This window comes from Carcharhinus amblyrhynchos, chromosome 22, assembly GCF_965287045.1.
Source record: "Carcharhinus amblyrhynchos chromosome 22, sCarAmb.v2.hapA, whole genome shotgun sequence".
NCBI lineage: Eukaryota > Metazoa > Chordata > Chondrichthyes > Carcharhiniformes > Carcharhinidae > Carcharhinus > Carcharhinus amblyrhynchos.
Window position 1 is genome coordinate 8,677,368 of NC_137345.1, and position 16,889 is coordinate 8,694,256.

At 46.2% G+C, this 16,889-nt stretch overlaps 1 protein-coding gene across 18 annotated transcripts in view; it reads left to right on the forward strand.

The window, feature by feature from the left end:
• plekha6 (pleckstrin homology domain containing, family A member 6) overlaps positions 1 to 16,889 on the forward strand; it is a 331,150-nt gene that overhangs the window by 246,493 nt on the left and 67,768 nt on the right. For 17 of the 18 annotated variants that reach the window (XM_080209801.1, XM_080209802.1, XM_080209808.1 and 14 more), the window contains 2 exons: positions 11,226 to 11,401; positions 12,472 to 12,939. In XM_080209801.1, coding sequence (XP_080065927.1) covers positions 11,226 to 11,401; positions 12,472 to 12,939 — 644 coding nt within the window. The remainder of the gene's footprint in view (positions 1 to 11,225; positions 11,402 to 12,471; positions 12,940 to 16,889) is intronic. The other variant, XM_080209807.1, reaches the window with a different exon arrangement.

Sequence of the window (16,889 nt, forward strand, 5' to 3'; positions counted from 1 at the left end):
TGTAGTGCACGCTCCAAAAAGTTATCCTTTGAGAGGTCACGTGTAGATTTTGCGTAGAAGTCTTGTGTAGAGGGTGGGATCACTCCAGTTCAGTGAGGCCCTCCATGGTTGACGGACTTAGGTCTTGGTCTTGGTCTTCACGCAAGGAATGGATGTTTGGGGCGAGGCACCAGAACATCACTGGTGTCAGTGGCATTGGAGAGAGAGTTGGTGGCTTCAGTTAGTGTGGCAGGAGATGGAGATATGAACGATGGCTGCAGGTTGCACCGAGTGTTCCGACAGTACGTCCTACGAAGCAGGACTTGTGAATCCTAGGCTTGTGTGTAAAATATGCAGAATCCAAATCTGGAAACCATGTGCATTTTTGGCCTCTGTGTTTAAGAATGGGTATACTTGCGTTAGAACTAAGGTTCACTAAATTGCTCCCTGGTTTTGGAGAGTTGTCCTATGATGAGAGATGAAGTAAATTGGGGTCAGGCTTCCTGGTGTTTAGTAGAATGAGGGTGGGATTTTCTAGTGCCACTGGAATCGACCTCGCTGTGGGTTCCCCAGCAGCAGGAAGGGCAAGCCAACGGCAAATCACCATTGACTGTGACGGGACTGGGAGATCCCCCCGGCAGCCAATGACGAACCTGTGAGAAAATTCTGGCCTGAGAGTTGATTTCATTGGCTACAAGATTCTGAAGGGCCTTGATAGAGTGGACACTGAGAGATTGTTTCTGCTGGTCATGGAATCTAAAACACAGGGGCACAGTCTGAGGATAAAGGGCCAGTCATTTAGAACGAAGACGAGGAGAAAGTACTCCAAGGGTGGTCAATCTACCCTAGAGAGGTACGATTGCTCCATCAAAGAATAGATTTAGGGCTGTTTGGTTATAGAGTCAGAGAGGTTTACAGCATGAAAACAGGCCCTTCGGCCCAACTTGTCATGCTATCCTTTGTTATGACCACTAAGCTAGTTCCAATTGCCCACATTTGGCCCATATCCCTCTGCCCATGTAACTCAATGTAACAAAATTGTACCCGCCTCTACTACTACCTCTGACAGCTCGTTCCAGGCATTCACCACATGTGTGAAAACATTGCCCCTCTGGACACTTCTGCATCTCTCCCCTCTCACCTTAAACCTATGCCCTCAAGTTTTAGACTTCCCGACCTTTTGTTTCTTAGGGAATTGAAGGAAATGAGGATAGGGTGGGATAGTGGAGTTGAAGCCCAAGATTGAACATGATCATATTTAATGATGGAGCACTTGGAACCCTAGCACTTGGAACCTTGGGGCCACTCCAGTTCCTATCTCTTGTGCTCTTGTGTTCGTATATAGTTGCCTTGAAGCCTGTGTCGTACTTCTGTCAAGAGACTAAGTATCCCTGTTCCCATTACTTCACATTTGTGATGGTGTTGGTAAGTCTACCACTCCCAGTCCTACAGGACAGCCCTGCAGTCTTCAAACCTCGTAGATTAATCTCCAGGGCAGCTCTAGAAGCAACTCAAGAGAAGAACTCTCAAAGTAACAATGGACAAAGATTTGGGGCTTTTTTTTCCCTCAGTTTGTTTGACAAGTTCATTCACTGGATTGTTAAAATATTGGAGATGGGGGTAGGAAGGCTGTCCCACTAACAGCGAAGATTAAATCCAGTGAACCAGCAAAGTCCCGGTTCCCTTTCCAACGGGTTGCAGGATGGTCGTGCCTGCAGAATGGACCAGCGAATGTTGAGAGTGTAGGAGTGAGGCGACAGAAGATCGTCTGATGAAAGTCAAGGAATACAGCAGCCAGAGTAGGGCCACGGAAGAGAGATTGAACAGTTTAGACCTGTACCCTCAGGAGTTTAGAAGATTGAGGGGAGATCAAATTGAGATATATAAGATGATAAAAAGTATGGATAAAGTTGACGTGGAGGGTTTTGTGGGGCATTCTAGAACGAGAGGTCGTGGTCTTAGGATAAGGGCAAACAAATTTAAAACAAAGTTGAGGAGAAACTACTTCTCCCAAAGGGTTATGAATCTGTGGAATTCCCCACCCCAAAGTATAGTGGATGCTGGGACAGTGAGTAAATTTAAGGAGGAGTTGGACAGATTTTTAATTGGTTATGCATTGAAGGGTTATGGGGAGAAGACAGGAAAATGGGGATGAGGAGCATATAAACCATGATCGAATGGGAGAGTAGACTCGATGGGCCGAATGGCCTAATTTTACTCCTATATCTTACGAACTTATGAACAGGTGCAGCTGCCTGAGAGATACTGCTACTTGTGGTCTTTCAAAGACCGGCTTCTGCACGAACTTTACAGAATGTACTGTCTGTGAGCTGTTGTTTAACTTTTCAAGTTTAATGTTGTTTCTACTGATGCTGTCCTTGTCACCTTCGTTGTTCGCTGTGGTGGCTTAAATATTTACGGTGTCACCTTTATTTCTCGTTGCAAAGTGGCAGCTCGGCTGTAAACACCATCCTGTTTCACAGACCAACCCCTGACTTGCGGAGGGGAATGGGGGACCCTGGTTGATAATTCTTCCAAAAACTGGCAATTTTTTTGAAATGTTGCAGCTCTGGAAAGCCACTTCCAGAAGATTTCCTCCACATTCTCATTTTTAATGCGCCAATTTCAATGATTGGGCGATTCTGAATGAAAGAGCAGCCACTTTACGATGACTAATCCCCTCATTTTGCTTCACGCAACATGGCTTACCTTTCAGATAACTGACTCCTGGTTAACATAATCTTCTGTTCCACTGCCTTGCCTATGATGGCTTGGAGCTTCATCCAAGAACGTTTGGTGACGGATGAGATGCAGTTGGACATTGGACATGTTCTGGTACTCCCACACAATTAGGGTCCATGTCGCTGGCATTTTTTTTTAGACATTTGTCACTTGTAACCGTTGCTGTCTTTTTTTCTAAACGGACCCTCCCCCCAACTTTGCAGACCGTGAGAAGTTCATCAGCAGAGTATCAAGGTGTCAGGACTGTCACCTCATTGAGCTGTAACCATCCCACAGGAGGCTTTAAATGTGCTTTATTCTAATATACAAACCAAGGAGTCTCCTTGTAATTGGAGATTGATAGCTTGATAAACGAACAAGAACAGAACAGGAATGGTATCGCAATCATTATCGCAATCATCGTCGCAATATATTGCGAGGATCCAATGCCCTTATTTAAAAATAATTACACGCATCTCCTGTGTAGCAAAGTACAGATCACCCATTGCTGCAGCGAACAGCAGAACAGACCTGAGGGGCTGAATGGCCTACTCTTACTTTCATGTCTGTTGGTATACGTGCACCTATGATAAGAAGATAGACTGCTAAGGCTGAAACTTGATAGCATGATTGACGTGACTTCCCTGATGTCACTTCTACCTGAGGAGGGTAAATATTGCAGTCCTGCCCACCATGACAGGCGGGACAGAAAATTTGGCGGATTATTTAAAGGTGCATTGACCTTGTGCAGAAATTTCCGGTCTTGGGGCATTCACAGCTGGAAAATCCAGCCCAGTAAATATAAAATACTGTGATTGTGAATTTCGAATCATAGAATCTCTACAGTGCAGAAGGAGGCCATTCAGCCCATCGACTCTGCGCCGAACACAATCCCACCCAAACCCTATTACCGTAATCCCACATATTTACCCTGCTAATCCCCCTGTCACTAGGGTCAATTTAGCATGGCCAATCAATGAACCCACCTATCTTTGGACTGTGGGGGGAAACCGGAGCACCCGGAGGAAACCCACGCAGACACGGGGAGAACGTCCGGACTCCACGCAGACAGTGACCCAAGCCGGAAATCAACTCAGGTCCCTGGCACTGTGAGGCAGCAGTGCGAACCACTGTGCCACTCTGGTTTCCCATGTGTTAACCCAGTGTAGCTTTACCTAAGCAATTCCGGTGTCACTCACTTACCCGCAATAAATACACACAGACATACAAAAACACATGCACAGTGATGCACACCACCCCACAACCCAAGTGACAGAAGTAACACGTGTTACAGTGCGTATGTGCTTGTATCTGTTTGTCATATCCCTGTCACGTATGTGTCTCTCTCTATAGCTGTGGGTGTCTGCGTGCTGATACCTGGATTTGTGAACCTGTCTGTGTCTGCATGTTTGGTGGAAGGGTTTTGTCTGCAGGCTGTGTGGCAAAATTGTTGAGAAAGGTCATGACTGCAGCTTTGCAGTGTAGGGAGAAGATCTCTGGCCTGATAGGCCAAATGGCCTCTAAGTCATTACACATGGGTGCTTCTCTGAGACAGCTTAATGGGTTTGGTGGTTAGCAAAATAAAATCAAGATTAAAAAAAACCTTAAAATTCCAGGAATCTAAACCACAAAAGTTTTATTTATCAGTCACAAATAAGGCTTACATTAATACTGCAATGAAGTTACTGTGAAATTCCCTGAGTCGCCACGCTCTGGCGCCTGTTGGGTGCAATGCACCTAACCAGCACATATTTCAGAATATGGGAGCCAACCGGAGGAAACCCACGCAGACACAGGGAGAATGTGCAAACTCCGCACAGACAGTGACCCAAACCAGGAATCGAACCCAGGTCCCTACTGCTGTGAAGCAGCAGTGCTAACCACTGTGCCACCGTACCACCCATTGCTGGAAACACACAGCAAATCCAGCAGCCTGAGGAAGCTCAAATTCGCAATTCAGGTGTTGGGGGGGGCGGAGAACCTTCAGCTAACCGAATGAACCAACTCATTGCCAAACTCTTCCCTTCGGGCGCCGGTGATCTTAACGGCAGATTCTCGGACATAATCTAACCTTTGGGACTCGGAGAAGAGCTGAAGGGCAACGATGAGTTTGTTCGGGAATCACTGTAACCTAGCCCAAAAATATAATTCCGGGCCAGTGACATTCAGCAACAGGGAGAAAAAAAAGTGCTGTTCGCCCAGCCAGTCTGGAATGTTGGTTATTGCAGTCTGAGACTGCGTTCTGAAAGTACGTAAGTAGATTATCGCCTTAGCTTACAGGCTAAGGACAGGCATTAAGGCTCAGGGATCTATTGAAGAAATTCCTGGTTTAATTTCTGTTGGTTTCTATAATGCCCAGGCAGCAGGTTGATAAACTAATGTTTATAAACTATTAGGGCAGCACAGTGGTTAGCACTGCTGCCTCACAGCACCAGAGACCTGGGTTCAATTCGGCCTTGGGTCATTTTCTGTGTTGAGTTTGTACGTTCTCCCCGTGGGTTTCCTCCGGATGCTCCAGTTTCCTCCCACGCTCCAAAGATGTGCGGGTTAGGATGATTGGCCATGTTAAATTGACCCTACTGTCAGGGGATTAGCAGGTTAAATATGTGAGGTTACGGGAATGAGGCCTGGGTGGGATTGTGGTCGATGCAGGCTCGATGGGCCGAATGGCCTTCTTCTGCACTGTAGGGATTCTATCCTGGTTGGACCGCAAATCATGGAATCCCTACAGTGCAGAAGGAGGCCATTCAGACCATCGAGATTGCAGCAACTCTCCGACCGAGCGTTCCATCTAGGTCCAATTCCTGTAACTCCACATATTTACCCCGCTAATCCCCCGAACCTTCATGACTTGGGATACTAAAGAGCAATTTAGAGTGGTCAATCCACCCAACCTGCACATCTTTGGAGAATGGGAGGAAACCAGAGGACCCAGAGGAAACCCACACAGAAACAGGGAGAACCCCACACATTAACCCAAGGCTAGAATCGAACCTGGGTCTCTGGAGCTCAGAGAGAGCAGTGCTAACAACTGTGCCATCCATTGAAATGGGTGAATAAACAGTGGGACTAAGGAAGAAGCCCCATTGCCCTTTAAAAGGATAACTGGTGGGGGAGAGGATTTTTTCTTTCCTGTTCATTTGTGGGACATGGGCATAGCTGGTTGGCCAGCATTTATTGCCCATCCCAAATAGCCAGAGGGCAGTTGAGAATCAACCACATTACTGAGACTCTGGAGTCACATGTAGGCCAGATCAGGTAGGGACAGCAGATTTCCTTCCCTGAAGGGCATTAGCGAACCAGATGTGTTTTTTTCTGACAATGGTTTCGTGGTCATCAGTAAATTCTTAATTCCAGATATTTTTTATTGAATTCAAACTCCTCCAACGGCCGTGGTGGGATTCGAACCCAGAACATTAGCTGAGTGGCTGGGATATTAGTCTAGCGACAATCCAACTGGGCCATGGTCTCCCCAACAGCAATGGTGGGGGGGGGGGGGGGGGGGTCACGTGCTAGGTTGACAAATGTATGTCCCTGGGCAATTCCTCAGGCTTCACCTAGACTGAGCCTAAGAAGTTTGGAGTCCTCGGGCAGTGTTTGTGTACAGTTGTCTGACAAAGTTGTGGAATCCACGAGCTAAAAATAGAGTGAAGATTCTAAACCAACGCAGTCTCCGCATAAATTAACCTCCAAGGAAATAGATGTTTCTAAGTCCAACACTAGTGGGGTGAGAAGAGACACCTTGTGCTCTAATTCAACTCTAAATCTGGCTGGCATGAGAATGACTGGGGAAACACTCAGAAGTGGCTGGAGGCTCTTGTTTTCATTCTGGCGAGTGCGTCTCCTCTGTGAATGTGAGGTGACCAATGAGGGTCAGACTTCCAAAGACTTAGTGACAGTTTGACAACTCCCCCCGGTCCATTTTTGTTTTCTGAAGCTTCATCCAACTTGTGGGCTTGTGAGGAAGGATAGGGACCGCCTACAAAATCCTGCAGGGTCAACCTTGATTTGTTTTGGACCCAGGTAGAAGGAATGCACTACTTGGAAGGGTTTTAATGGCTTTTCAAAGCATGGTCCATCCTAGGAAACAGTGGTGCAGTTGGGCATTAGTTTCTATGTAAAATGGACAATTCCTGATACAGACAACTGTTCTTCCAAGCTCCCAGCAACTGGCTATCTGCTGTCCATCGATTCGGCCTCTATCAAGTGAATAGAAAATATCCACACACCCAAAACAGGTCATTTCCATTTGTTTCCATGGAAATGTTTTCCAGTGGTCTACTTCATTCATTCATAGAATTCCTACAGTACAGAAGGAGGCCATTTGGCCCATCGAGGCTGCACTAACTCTCTGACTGAGCATCTTACTCAGGTCTGCCCCCCTCCCCCCAGCCCCATCACCATAAACCCACACATTTACCCCCTAACCAACTTATCTTGGGACACTAAAGGTCAACTTAGTATGGCAAATCAACCTAGCCTACATATCTTGGGGCAACAAAGGGCAACTTAACATGGCCAATCCACCCAACCTGCGCATCTTAATAATGTGGAAGGAAACCAGAGCACCTGGAGGAAATCCATACAGATACATGAACATGCAAACTCCACATACGCAGACACCCAAGGCCGGAATTGAACTTAGGTCCCTGGTGCTGTGAGGCAGCAGCGCTAATCATTGTGCCGTCATGCCATCCACTTCTTATTTCTTTATGTCAGCTGGGAGAAGCCAACTTCCTGCACCTTGAATTGTAGCTGTATCGGCGTTCCCCAGTGTAGCACCGATAACACAAACCATCTAGCTCATCCTCATTAGGGATGCCAACCGTCCGGGATAACACTGCAGACACGCCGGGTGGTTAATCTCTGGGACATTGCTGAATGTAGCGCCCTGGAGAAAAACCCAGAGCAGCATTTAAACACTTTGTTTTCTCATTTCCATCTGAAAGCTATTGGAGATGAGGGTGACAAAAGGCTCTCCAGGCAGGTGGGGTATCGCATGTACCCAATCAGAGTTGACAAACCCAATCTCCTCGCCACCAGTTCTCAGAGCAGCGGCAGAGGCCTGGGTTAAAGTTTTGGCCTGTTCTGTGGAACTGGCATGAATTTTATTCACTCGTTCTTGGGACTTGAGTGTCATTGGCCAGGGGAACATTTATTGCCCAGCCCTAAAGGCTTTGAGAAGGTTTATTTATTTATTATTAGTGTCACAAGTAGACTTGTATTAACCCTGCGTTGAAGTTACTGCGAAAATCCCCTAGTCGCCTCACTCCAGCATCTGTTCAGATACAGTGAGGGAGAATTTAGCATGACCAATGCACCTAACCAGCAAGTCTTTCGGACTGTGGGAGGAAACCCATGCAGACACAGGGAGAATGTGCAAACTCCGTACAGACAGTGACCCAAGCCGTGAATCGAACCCAGGGTCTCTGGCACTGTGAGGCAGCAGTGCTAACCACTGAGCCAGCATAAGCACCACTGAGTGGCTTGTTAGGACATTTCAGTGGGAGGTTATAAGTCAACCCTGTTGCTGTGGATCCAGAGTCACATGTAGGCCAGACCAGGTAAGGACAGCAGATTCCCTTCCCTAAAGAACTTTTAGTGAACTAGAGGGGTTTTTTTCCAACCTCAATCCAATTGTTATTGCTATCTTGCATTTTACTCCAGGTTTATGACATCAAAATTAATTGCCACCAGCCATCCTGGTGGGATTTGAACTCTGGCCTCTGAAGCGTTAGTTTGGACCTCTAGATTAGTAATTACCACTGTGCTACTGTCCCCTTTACATTCTGAAAAGTATAGAAAGATTTTCCCCAAAGCTGAGGTTTATAACTCAATTAATTTATACTTTGAATGGCGAAAGCCAGGAATACTCCGGATGGTTGCTCTCTCTTTGCCTATCCTCTCGGTGTGGTGCTTCACTATGTTGATCTCTGCTGGTTGACCTGACATTTTATCTCTCCCTCTTATGGCCGAGGACCCACCTGCACCAGAAGTGGCTGCATTGTACCTGTCTTGAATTTCTGCAGGATCTCAGCTAGGTATAACTTCCAGTTCTTCTAATTAACTAAGATGATATTGAATCCAAATTAAAATTGACTACAAATCCTATCCACAGAAACCACCGGTGAGTGTTGCAGCGTACAAAAGCCTGAATTTTTAAAAATTCATTCGTGGGACACTGGCATCGCTGGCTGGCCAGCATTTATTGCCCAACCCTAGTTGCCCTTGACCTGAGTTTGGCTTGCTTGGCCATTTCAGAGGGCAGTTGAGAGTCAACCACATTGCTGTGGCTCTGTGGTTACATATAGGCCAGATCAGATAGGGATGGCAGATTTTCTTCCTTACAATGAACTAGATGTGTTTTTCCGACAATGGCTTCATGGTCATCAGTAGATTCCTAATTCCAGATTTTTTTTTTATTGAATTCAAATTTCCCCCATCCACCATGGCAGGATTCGAAACCGGGTCCCAGAACGTTAGCTGAGTTTTTTTGGATTAATAATCCAACGATAATACCACTGGGCCATCACCTCCCCCAAATCCCAATCCTATCTGACCATGCACAGAATGAATGCACGCTTCAAGAAACATGGCAGCTCAGGCAGTTTTGTTGAATTCAGGTTGTGATCAGCACTGACCATGCCCATTGTAAGTAACTGTCCGGTGTCCCAGTATGTTGCATATGTGGCTGGATCCATTGCCACCTTCCTCTTGTCCAATCTGTACTTGCTTGGACTTCAGATAAAGGCAGGGCTAGATTTGACTGTGTTGTGCTTGCCCTGATCAAATGGACCATCAATGGCCAGGCCCCCATATGTCGGTTGCAGCGAGGTGCTGGAGAGCTGCCTGTGCTGGAGGACCTGGATGCCTGGTCCTTCCCTCCAAAGGACCCAGAGTTTTGTACAATCCAGGACTCAGGTCTTCTGACCACACTCACTGCCTGGCATTTGCACATGTGGGCACATTTGGACCCGCAAGCTTACCGCACATTTCATTGGCAGGAAGTTTGCCAACCCCATGATCTCTGACACCTTGTCCAAACTTTGCTGATATCTTACCCAAACTAATAATCTGATTTCATTGGCTTACTCGACCATTAAGTCAACTTTTGGCGTTGCTCACCAATCATACCTTTATTTTTGAAGATTACAAATGTCTAAAGCTGCCCAGTGGACAGAGATGCATTTCTGAGGCATTTCATTAACTTTTGACCCCTGTAGAAGCTGGACAAGTGGTTCATGTGACAAGCAATGAGATACATTCAACATTCCATAATCTCTTCCATCTACTTATCCCTCAAATTGATACATTTTACCAATGGCATAATTTTTACAAATGTAATAATTCTTATGATTTGTTGTTAATTTTTTTTAAGCTTTCAATGTCCTTGTTCAGATGGCTCAGTGGGGTAAGTGCACAAGAGGGGACCCAGTGCTGAGATACACAGTCTCAGTAGAAAACGAAACGCAATGCGGCCCTGGGCTCGGCAGAGGGCTAGCCTGGAATCCTGCTCCTGCTCCTGAACCTGATCATCATCCAGCGACTCTTCCTCAAGCTGCCATTGCTCAGGCCTTGGCTGAGGACAAGGTTGAGCTTGGCCCTGTTCTGCGTTCCATGATCAATTTGGTCATCTCTGCTCAGGCTCCCACACGGATGTTTCAGTGCTGGCGACATTGGATACCAAAATGAGGGAGGCCCTGTGATGAAGGGGGCGAAATCCAGGTTAAAGAAACCAGTTCTTCGTGAACTTATTAACAATTACATGAAAGCGACAGTACGAGAGGGAATTGTAATGCCTTCCCAAAAGGAAGGAGATGGGACAGGTGCTTGAAGAAATAGTGTCACATTCCCCACTGAGCACTGCAATAATGGACCAATGAGAGAATAAGAGAAATTTGAGTGCAATTGCAAATTAAATGTACTTAAATGGAGAGAGAGCCACAACTGGAGATTTGTTTGTGAGTTGGTTATCTTGCCGGGGCAGTCCTTTGTGAGGAGCTGCTCCCCCATTTTAACACCCACAATCGGGGTGATCTGAAAGAGGCAGCTAAAAATGGCACCCGTTTGAGATGATCAGGGACCAAAAGACAGCCCGTGGGTGACACTGAACCAGCTGAGCTGGATCCACGTGCCCTGACATGGGGCAGCAATCAGGAGTCTCAACTGGGCAATGGCATGGATTTTGTGGCTATTGGAATGATGCCAGTGAAACCTTTGGAGTGCTGGTCACTTAATGGGTCCAAAATGTGCCTCTCGGTGTGAATGCTCCGCAATGTGGATACCCCAAAATCTCTTGCGACCCTTTCGCCCTTCCAGAACCCTCATTGGTAGTGCCAATAGACCGGCTGTAGATCATAGAAAGATATTATTGACGCCAACCTCTGGTTGATAGGAAATGTGTGTGCGGGACAAAGTGCACAATTGCCTTCTGGTTGTGGTTCTCTCCCAGCTCGGTCTTGCTTTTCGGAACAGCCACCGGTTCCGCCTCGCCGTTGACGTATTCCTTCCTATCTCTCCCGCAGTTGATTATAAACCGGCAGCCAGGCATTTTTCACAATAATGACCGCTCCGTTAATTATCAGGCTGAGCACGCGGGCATCCGAACTTACTACCTGAGTGCGGAGAACAGGACAGAGATGGAAGATTGGATCAATGCCATGAATGAGGCAGCGAGCATACAGACCGTGCCCGTGAACAGGTATATCAGACCCACCAGCCATGTGACTCTGTGCTGCGCTGAATAGAGTCATTGTTTTCGTATCAAAGTTGAAGAGTGTTTGCAGTTTTGTGTGAGTATTTGTAGGTGCAAGTCAGGTTCAAAATCATAGAATCCCAACAGTGCCGAAGGACGTCATTTGGCCTATTGAGCCTGCACTGACATCACTCCTGTCTCTATAACTCATGTATTTGCCCTGCTAATTCCCCCGACACTAAGGGGTAGTTTAGCATGGCCAATCAACGTAACCGTAGATCTTTGGACTTTGGGAGGAAACAGGAGCACCCAGACGAAACCCACACAGATACGGGGGGGGGAGCATGCAAACTCCACACAGACAGTCACCCGAGGCCGGAATTGAACCCAGGTCCCTTGCGCTATGGGGCAACAGTGTATCTCTGTGCCACCCGGAAAGAACTGCATTCATATGACCCCCTACAATGCAATAGGAGTCCACTCAACTCATTGTGTCTGCACCGACTATCTGAAAGAACATTTTACCCAGCACCCTGACACCCCAACCCTCCCCTCCCTTGCCCTATCCCCGTAACCCCACACGTTTACCTATGGCTAATCCAGCTAACCCATACGCCTTTGGACACTAAGGCGCCAATCCAATAAATTAGGGGAATTAGCCGTGGTAAATGTGTGGGGTTATGGGGATAGAGTGAGCGTGGGCCTGAATAAAATACTCTGTTAGATAGTTGGCGCAGACTCGATGGGCTGAATGGCCTCTGTAGCGATTCTAGTCTCTTGATTCTAATTCTGTATACCTGTCTTTGGCCCATACCGCTTGATACCTTTGCTTAACAAAAGTTTATCTTTCTGAATTAATTAAGTGGAAGGGTAATCTTCAGTAGGGAAGATCACAGATGATCCATGCCATCTTTTAGGAAAGGGGATTGTTTCAATGTTTTGCAGGGAATGGCTGAATAGATTATGCCACATTCCTCCGAGCTCCTAATGTGGGGAAATGAAAGGTCCTCATTACAAAATAAAGTTGCTCCAATTCACTGACCCGCTAATTTGTCTGTTTTCTGTTATATTGACAGCACCGGGGCGCATTACGAAGTAAAGCCTCCCACAGAATTGAACCACACGAGCAATCATAAACAACTGATTAAACCTGACGTGGAAAAGGTTCGGGGTGAAGCGGATGGATTTGAAAGGTACAACAGGAAGAGCGTCCAGAAGGACTCCAGCAACGAGCCAGTGGCCAAAGTTAATGGTGTGACGGCACAGGAAGGACCCTTTGACCCCAACAGCCCTGGTCCAGAGCTGAGAACTCACCCGGGATACGAGGAGCCTGAACAACCCAATGGACACAACTGGCAGCATGCCTCCCCTGGTCGGCCGAGCGAAGAGTATTTTCAACAGGACGGGGTAAATACGGTGCATCGAAGGGGCTTTGTCCCACGTACCAACACTGAGAAAATGGCACAGCGTCAATCCTCGCTGACCCAGTTACAACAATGGGTTAACATGCGTCGATCTGCACTACCACAGGACGATCTGAGGAGGTGAGAGGGCCGTGTTTACAACACGACTTTAATTTCTAACCATTCACAGGGGAAAGTAAAAGTAAAGTTTATTGGTTAGTCACAAATAGGTTTAAATTCGCACTGCAATGAAATTACTGTGAAATTCCCTGGTTGCCACACTCCGGTGCCTGTTCGGGTATGCAGAGGGAAAATTTAGCATGACCGATCCACCTAACCTGCCCATCTTTGGACTGTGGGAGGAAACTGGAGCACCCGGAGGAAACCCACGCAGACACGGGGAGAATGTGTAAACTCCACAAAGAAAGTGACCCAAACCGGGAATCGAACCTGGGTCCCTGGCAGGAGTGCCATTGTGCCGTCCTTACTGTTATTGGCAAGGGCAGCAGTTGTTGCTCCACCCCAGTGGCCTCTGAGAAGGTGGTGGTGAGCCGCCTTCTTGAACTGCTTCAGTCCTTTGTAGTGTCTTTGATGCGGCTGAGTGGTTTGCTCAGTCAACTCCATTGCTGTGGGTTTGGAGTTACACATTGGTCAAATTAGGTAAAGGTGGCAGATATCCTTACATGAAACGCATTTGTGACCAAATGGATTTTTGTAAAAACCATTAGTTTCATGGTGATCATTAGCAGTCCTAGCTTTTTATTCCAGATTTATTTAACTAATTGAATTTAAATTCTCTGACTGATATGATGAAACTTGATCTCTTATCTCTGCATCATTAATTGAGTCCTCTGGATTGCTAGACCTAAAACATAACCACTCTCCCATTGTTCTTGTGTCACAAACACTGTAAAATCCAATATATTGCTTCTATTTTACTGCTTCCTTATCATTGAATGCCCTATAAGTTTTGAAAGAAGGAATTTAATTTGGATGGTGCATTTCATGACAGTAAGTTGTCCCAAAGTGCTTTACAACAATGAAGTATTCTTGAGGTAGAGTCACTGTTGTAAGGTAGGAAGTGTAGGAACCAATTTTCACATAGAAAGCTCTTCCAAATGTGACAATGACCATCTAATCTGAATCAGTGATTTTGTATTCTTGGAGATCTGCTGGTGAAGGATAGAAACTGCAGTTAGCCCTTATGGACTTGAATATTTATTAACAGAATTACTCACTAGAAGCATACACCTCCTAACCGGACAACCACTGTTTTAGTCTATATCTATTTATAGGCAACTCAAATGATTTCCCAGTTAATGCCCATATTATGGCACAGCTGATAGAAAATGCCAAGCTCTCCCAATCCAAAGGGAAACATGAAACAGCTGTCATGACAATTTTGCAATTTGTATATTGTGAGGAGGTTTTCCAAAATCAGGAAAAAGCTTCTCAGAACAATTGATTTTCTATTAAAGTGAAACAATTATTAAGGTATAGAGAGATGAAAAAAAAGCTTAAAAGCAATAGCACCTTGACACAGTTAGCAGTATTTTTTAAGCCTCTGCAAACAGATCTTGGCTTAAATAACTCTGAGCTGAACCTCCCTTAAATGGCACGGACCTTATAGATTTTCTAGTCTATAAGATACCAGCACCTTTACCACAAGATGCCCTGTGGTTCTTAGGGAGTCCTGTGACAGCAAACTAGCTTTCCAGATCTGCCCTTGTCCACACTCTTGTCCTCGTTAAGATTGCACCAGCCACCGTTACACACACCATCTTGAATCTCTTTCTCTCCTTTGATCTTACCTTCCATTGCCTCCGACGCTCCTTTAGAATTGTGCAACCCCTGTTTATACTTTTTTTTGTTCACTCGTGGGACGTGGGCATTGCTGGCTTGCCAGCATTTATTGTCCATCCCTCGTTTCCCTTGGAGGGAAATTGAAAGTCAACCTTATTGTTGTGGCTCTGGAATCACAGGTCGGGTAAGGACACCAGATGTCCTTCCCTAAAGGACATTAGTGAACCAGATGTCTTTTTCTGACAATCGGCAATCATCAGTAGGTGCTTATTTCCAGAAATTTTTTTACTGAGTTCAAATTCCACCAACTGCTGCGGCGGAATTCGAACCCGGGTTCCCAGAACATCAGCTGAGTTTCTGGATTAATAGTTTAGCAATAATACCACTAGGCCATTGCCTTCCTAGTGGCTCCTATATTAAAAATACCCTATCTTTCCTTATTACAATCTTCTAATTTTAAGTTCCCTTTTGAAATCCAATGTCAAACCATTTTTCACCTTCTTTGCCTTATGTAAATTTGTATGTAACTTCTCCTGGCACCCTCGGTTCATCAGCATATCAAACCACTTGCCTTGACACCTTTCTTATTGATGTATGTCCTTTTCATGCTTCCTATCTGTAATCCCATTAGTACCAGTCACACCCACATTAGCTTGCCTTCCAGTATGTATAATGTGACAGTGATATTACAAAAACCAGAAATATTAAAGCTCCTCTCCCTGACACTCACCACCTGCGTACAGTTGGACACAATGAATATACAGGGGTTGAGAGATAAATGTGGAGAAGTCCCTTCCTATTCTTCAATTAATGCTATGGATTCTTTTACATCTATTTGAGATTTGACACTAAGCCACATTAGGACATTCGGATAGGTGACCATGAGCTTGGTCAAAGGGTATCTGTAATAAGTATATGGAGACAGAAGTCCCTTCACTGAAATCCCTTTATTTACAACTCTAACAGCAATACACAAAATGCTATCAGTCAGCAGATTACCTCTAGGGATCTCAGAGGAATTGACGCGCCCAGTTAAGTAGTGCTGTGGTCAGCACAGCTGCTTTACAGCACAGGGGACCTGGGTTCGATTCCCAGCTTGGGTCACTGTCTCTGTGGAGTTTGCACATTCTCCTCATGTCTCCATGGGTTTCTTCCCACATTCTGAAAGACGTGCTGGTTAGGTGCATTGACCCAAACACGCCCCAGAGTGTGGCAACTAAGGGAATTTCATAGTAACTTAATTGCAGTGTTAATGCAAGCCTTAACCGTGACCAATAAATAAAGTTTACTTTAAGTACAAGGCAGAGACTCCCCGATTGGCCCATCAATTAGATCCTTAATCAGGGAGTTCATACTCCAATAGGCCAACCTCAAAGGCCTGATTGAAGTCATTACAGTATCTTAAAGACTGACAGTGAGGCAGAGGGAAGGATTTTTCCGTTCTGCCCACCACAGGAATTGTACCGGGAAGGGAAGGTTGGGACTGGTGGGGTGGGGTGGGGGGCGGTGGGGTAGGGGGGAGACCATGCAAACATCTGTTGGTCTTGGGCATGATTTTCCACTTTTGTGTTGAGTGCAGCCAGAAAATCCCTCCCAGAGTACATAAGAACATAAGAAATAGGAGCAGGAGTAGGCCATCTAGCCCTTCGAGCCTGCCCCGCCATTCAATAAGATCATGGCTGATCTGTTGTGGCTCAGTTCCACATTCCCGCCCTCTCCCCATAACCCTTAATCCCCTCTCTTATCAAGAACCCATCAACCCGCTTCTTAAAAATATTTAGCGAGGCAGCCTCCACCACTTCAACGGGCAGAGAATTCCAGAGATTCACCACCCTTTGAGTGAAGAAGTTCCTCCTCAACTCCGTTCTAAACCGCCTCCCCTTTATCTTGAGGCTGTGCCCCCTAGTCCTACTGTCTTTTTTGAGCGGGAAGAGTCTCTCCACCTCTATCCTATCCATCCCATTCATCATCTTATACGTCTCAATGAGATCTCCCCTCATTCTTCTAAACTCTAACGAGTACAAGCCTAGTTTATTCAGCCTCTCCTCATAGCTCAATCCCCTCAACTCCGGTATCAGCCTAGTAAACCTCCTCTGCACTCCCTCCAGGGCCAAAATATCCTTGCGCAGGTGCGGCGCCCAAAACTGCACACAGCACTCCAGCTGCGGCCTCACCAATGCCCTATACAGCTGCAGCAAGACCTCCCTACTTTTATATTCAATCCCCCTTGCTATGAAGGCCAGCATCCCATTCGCCTTCCTGACCACCTGCTGCACCTGCAAGCTGGG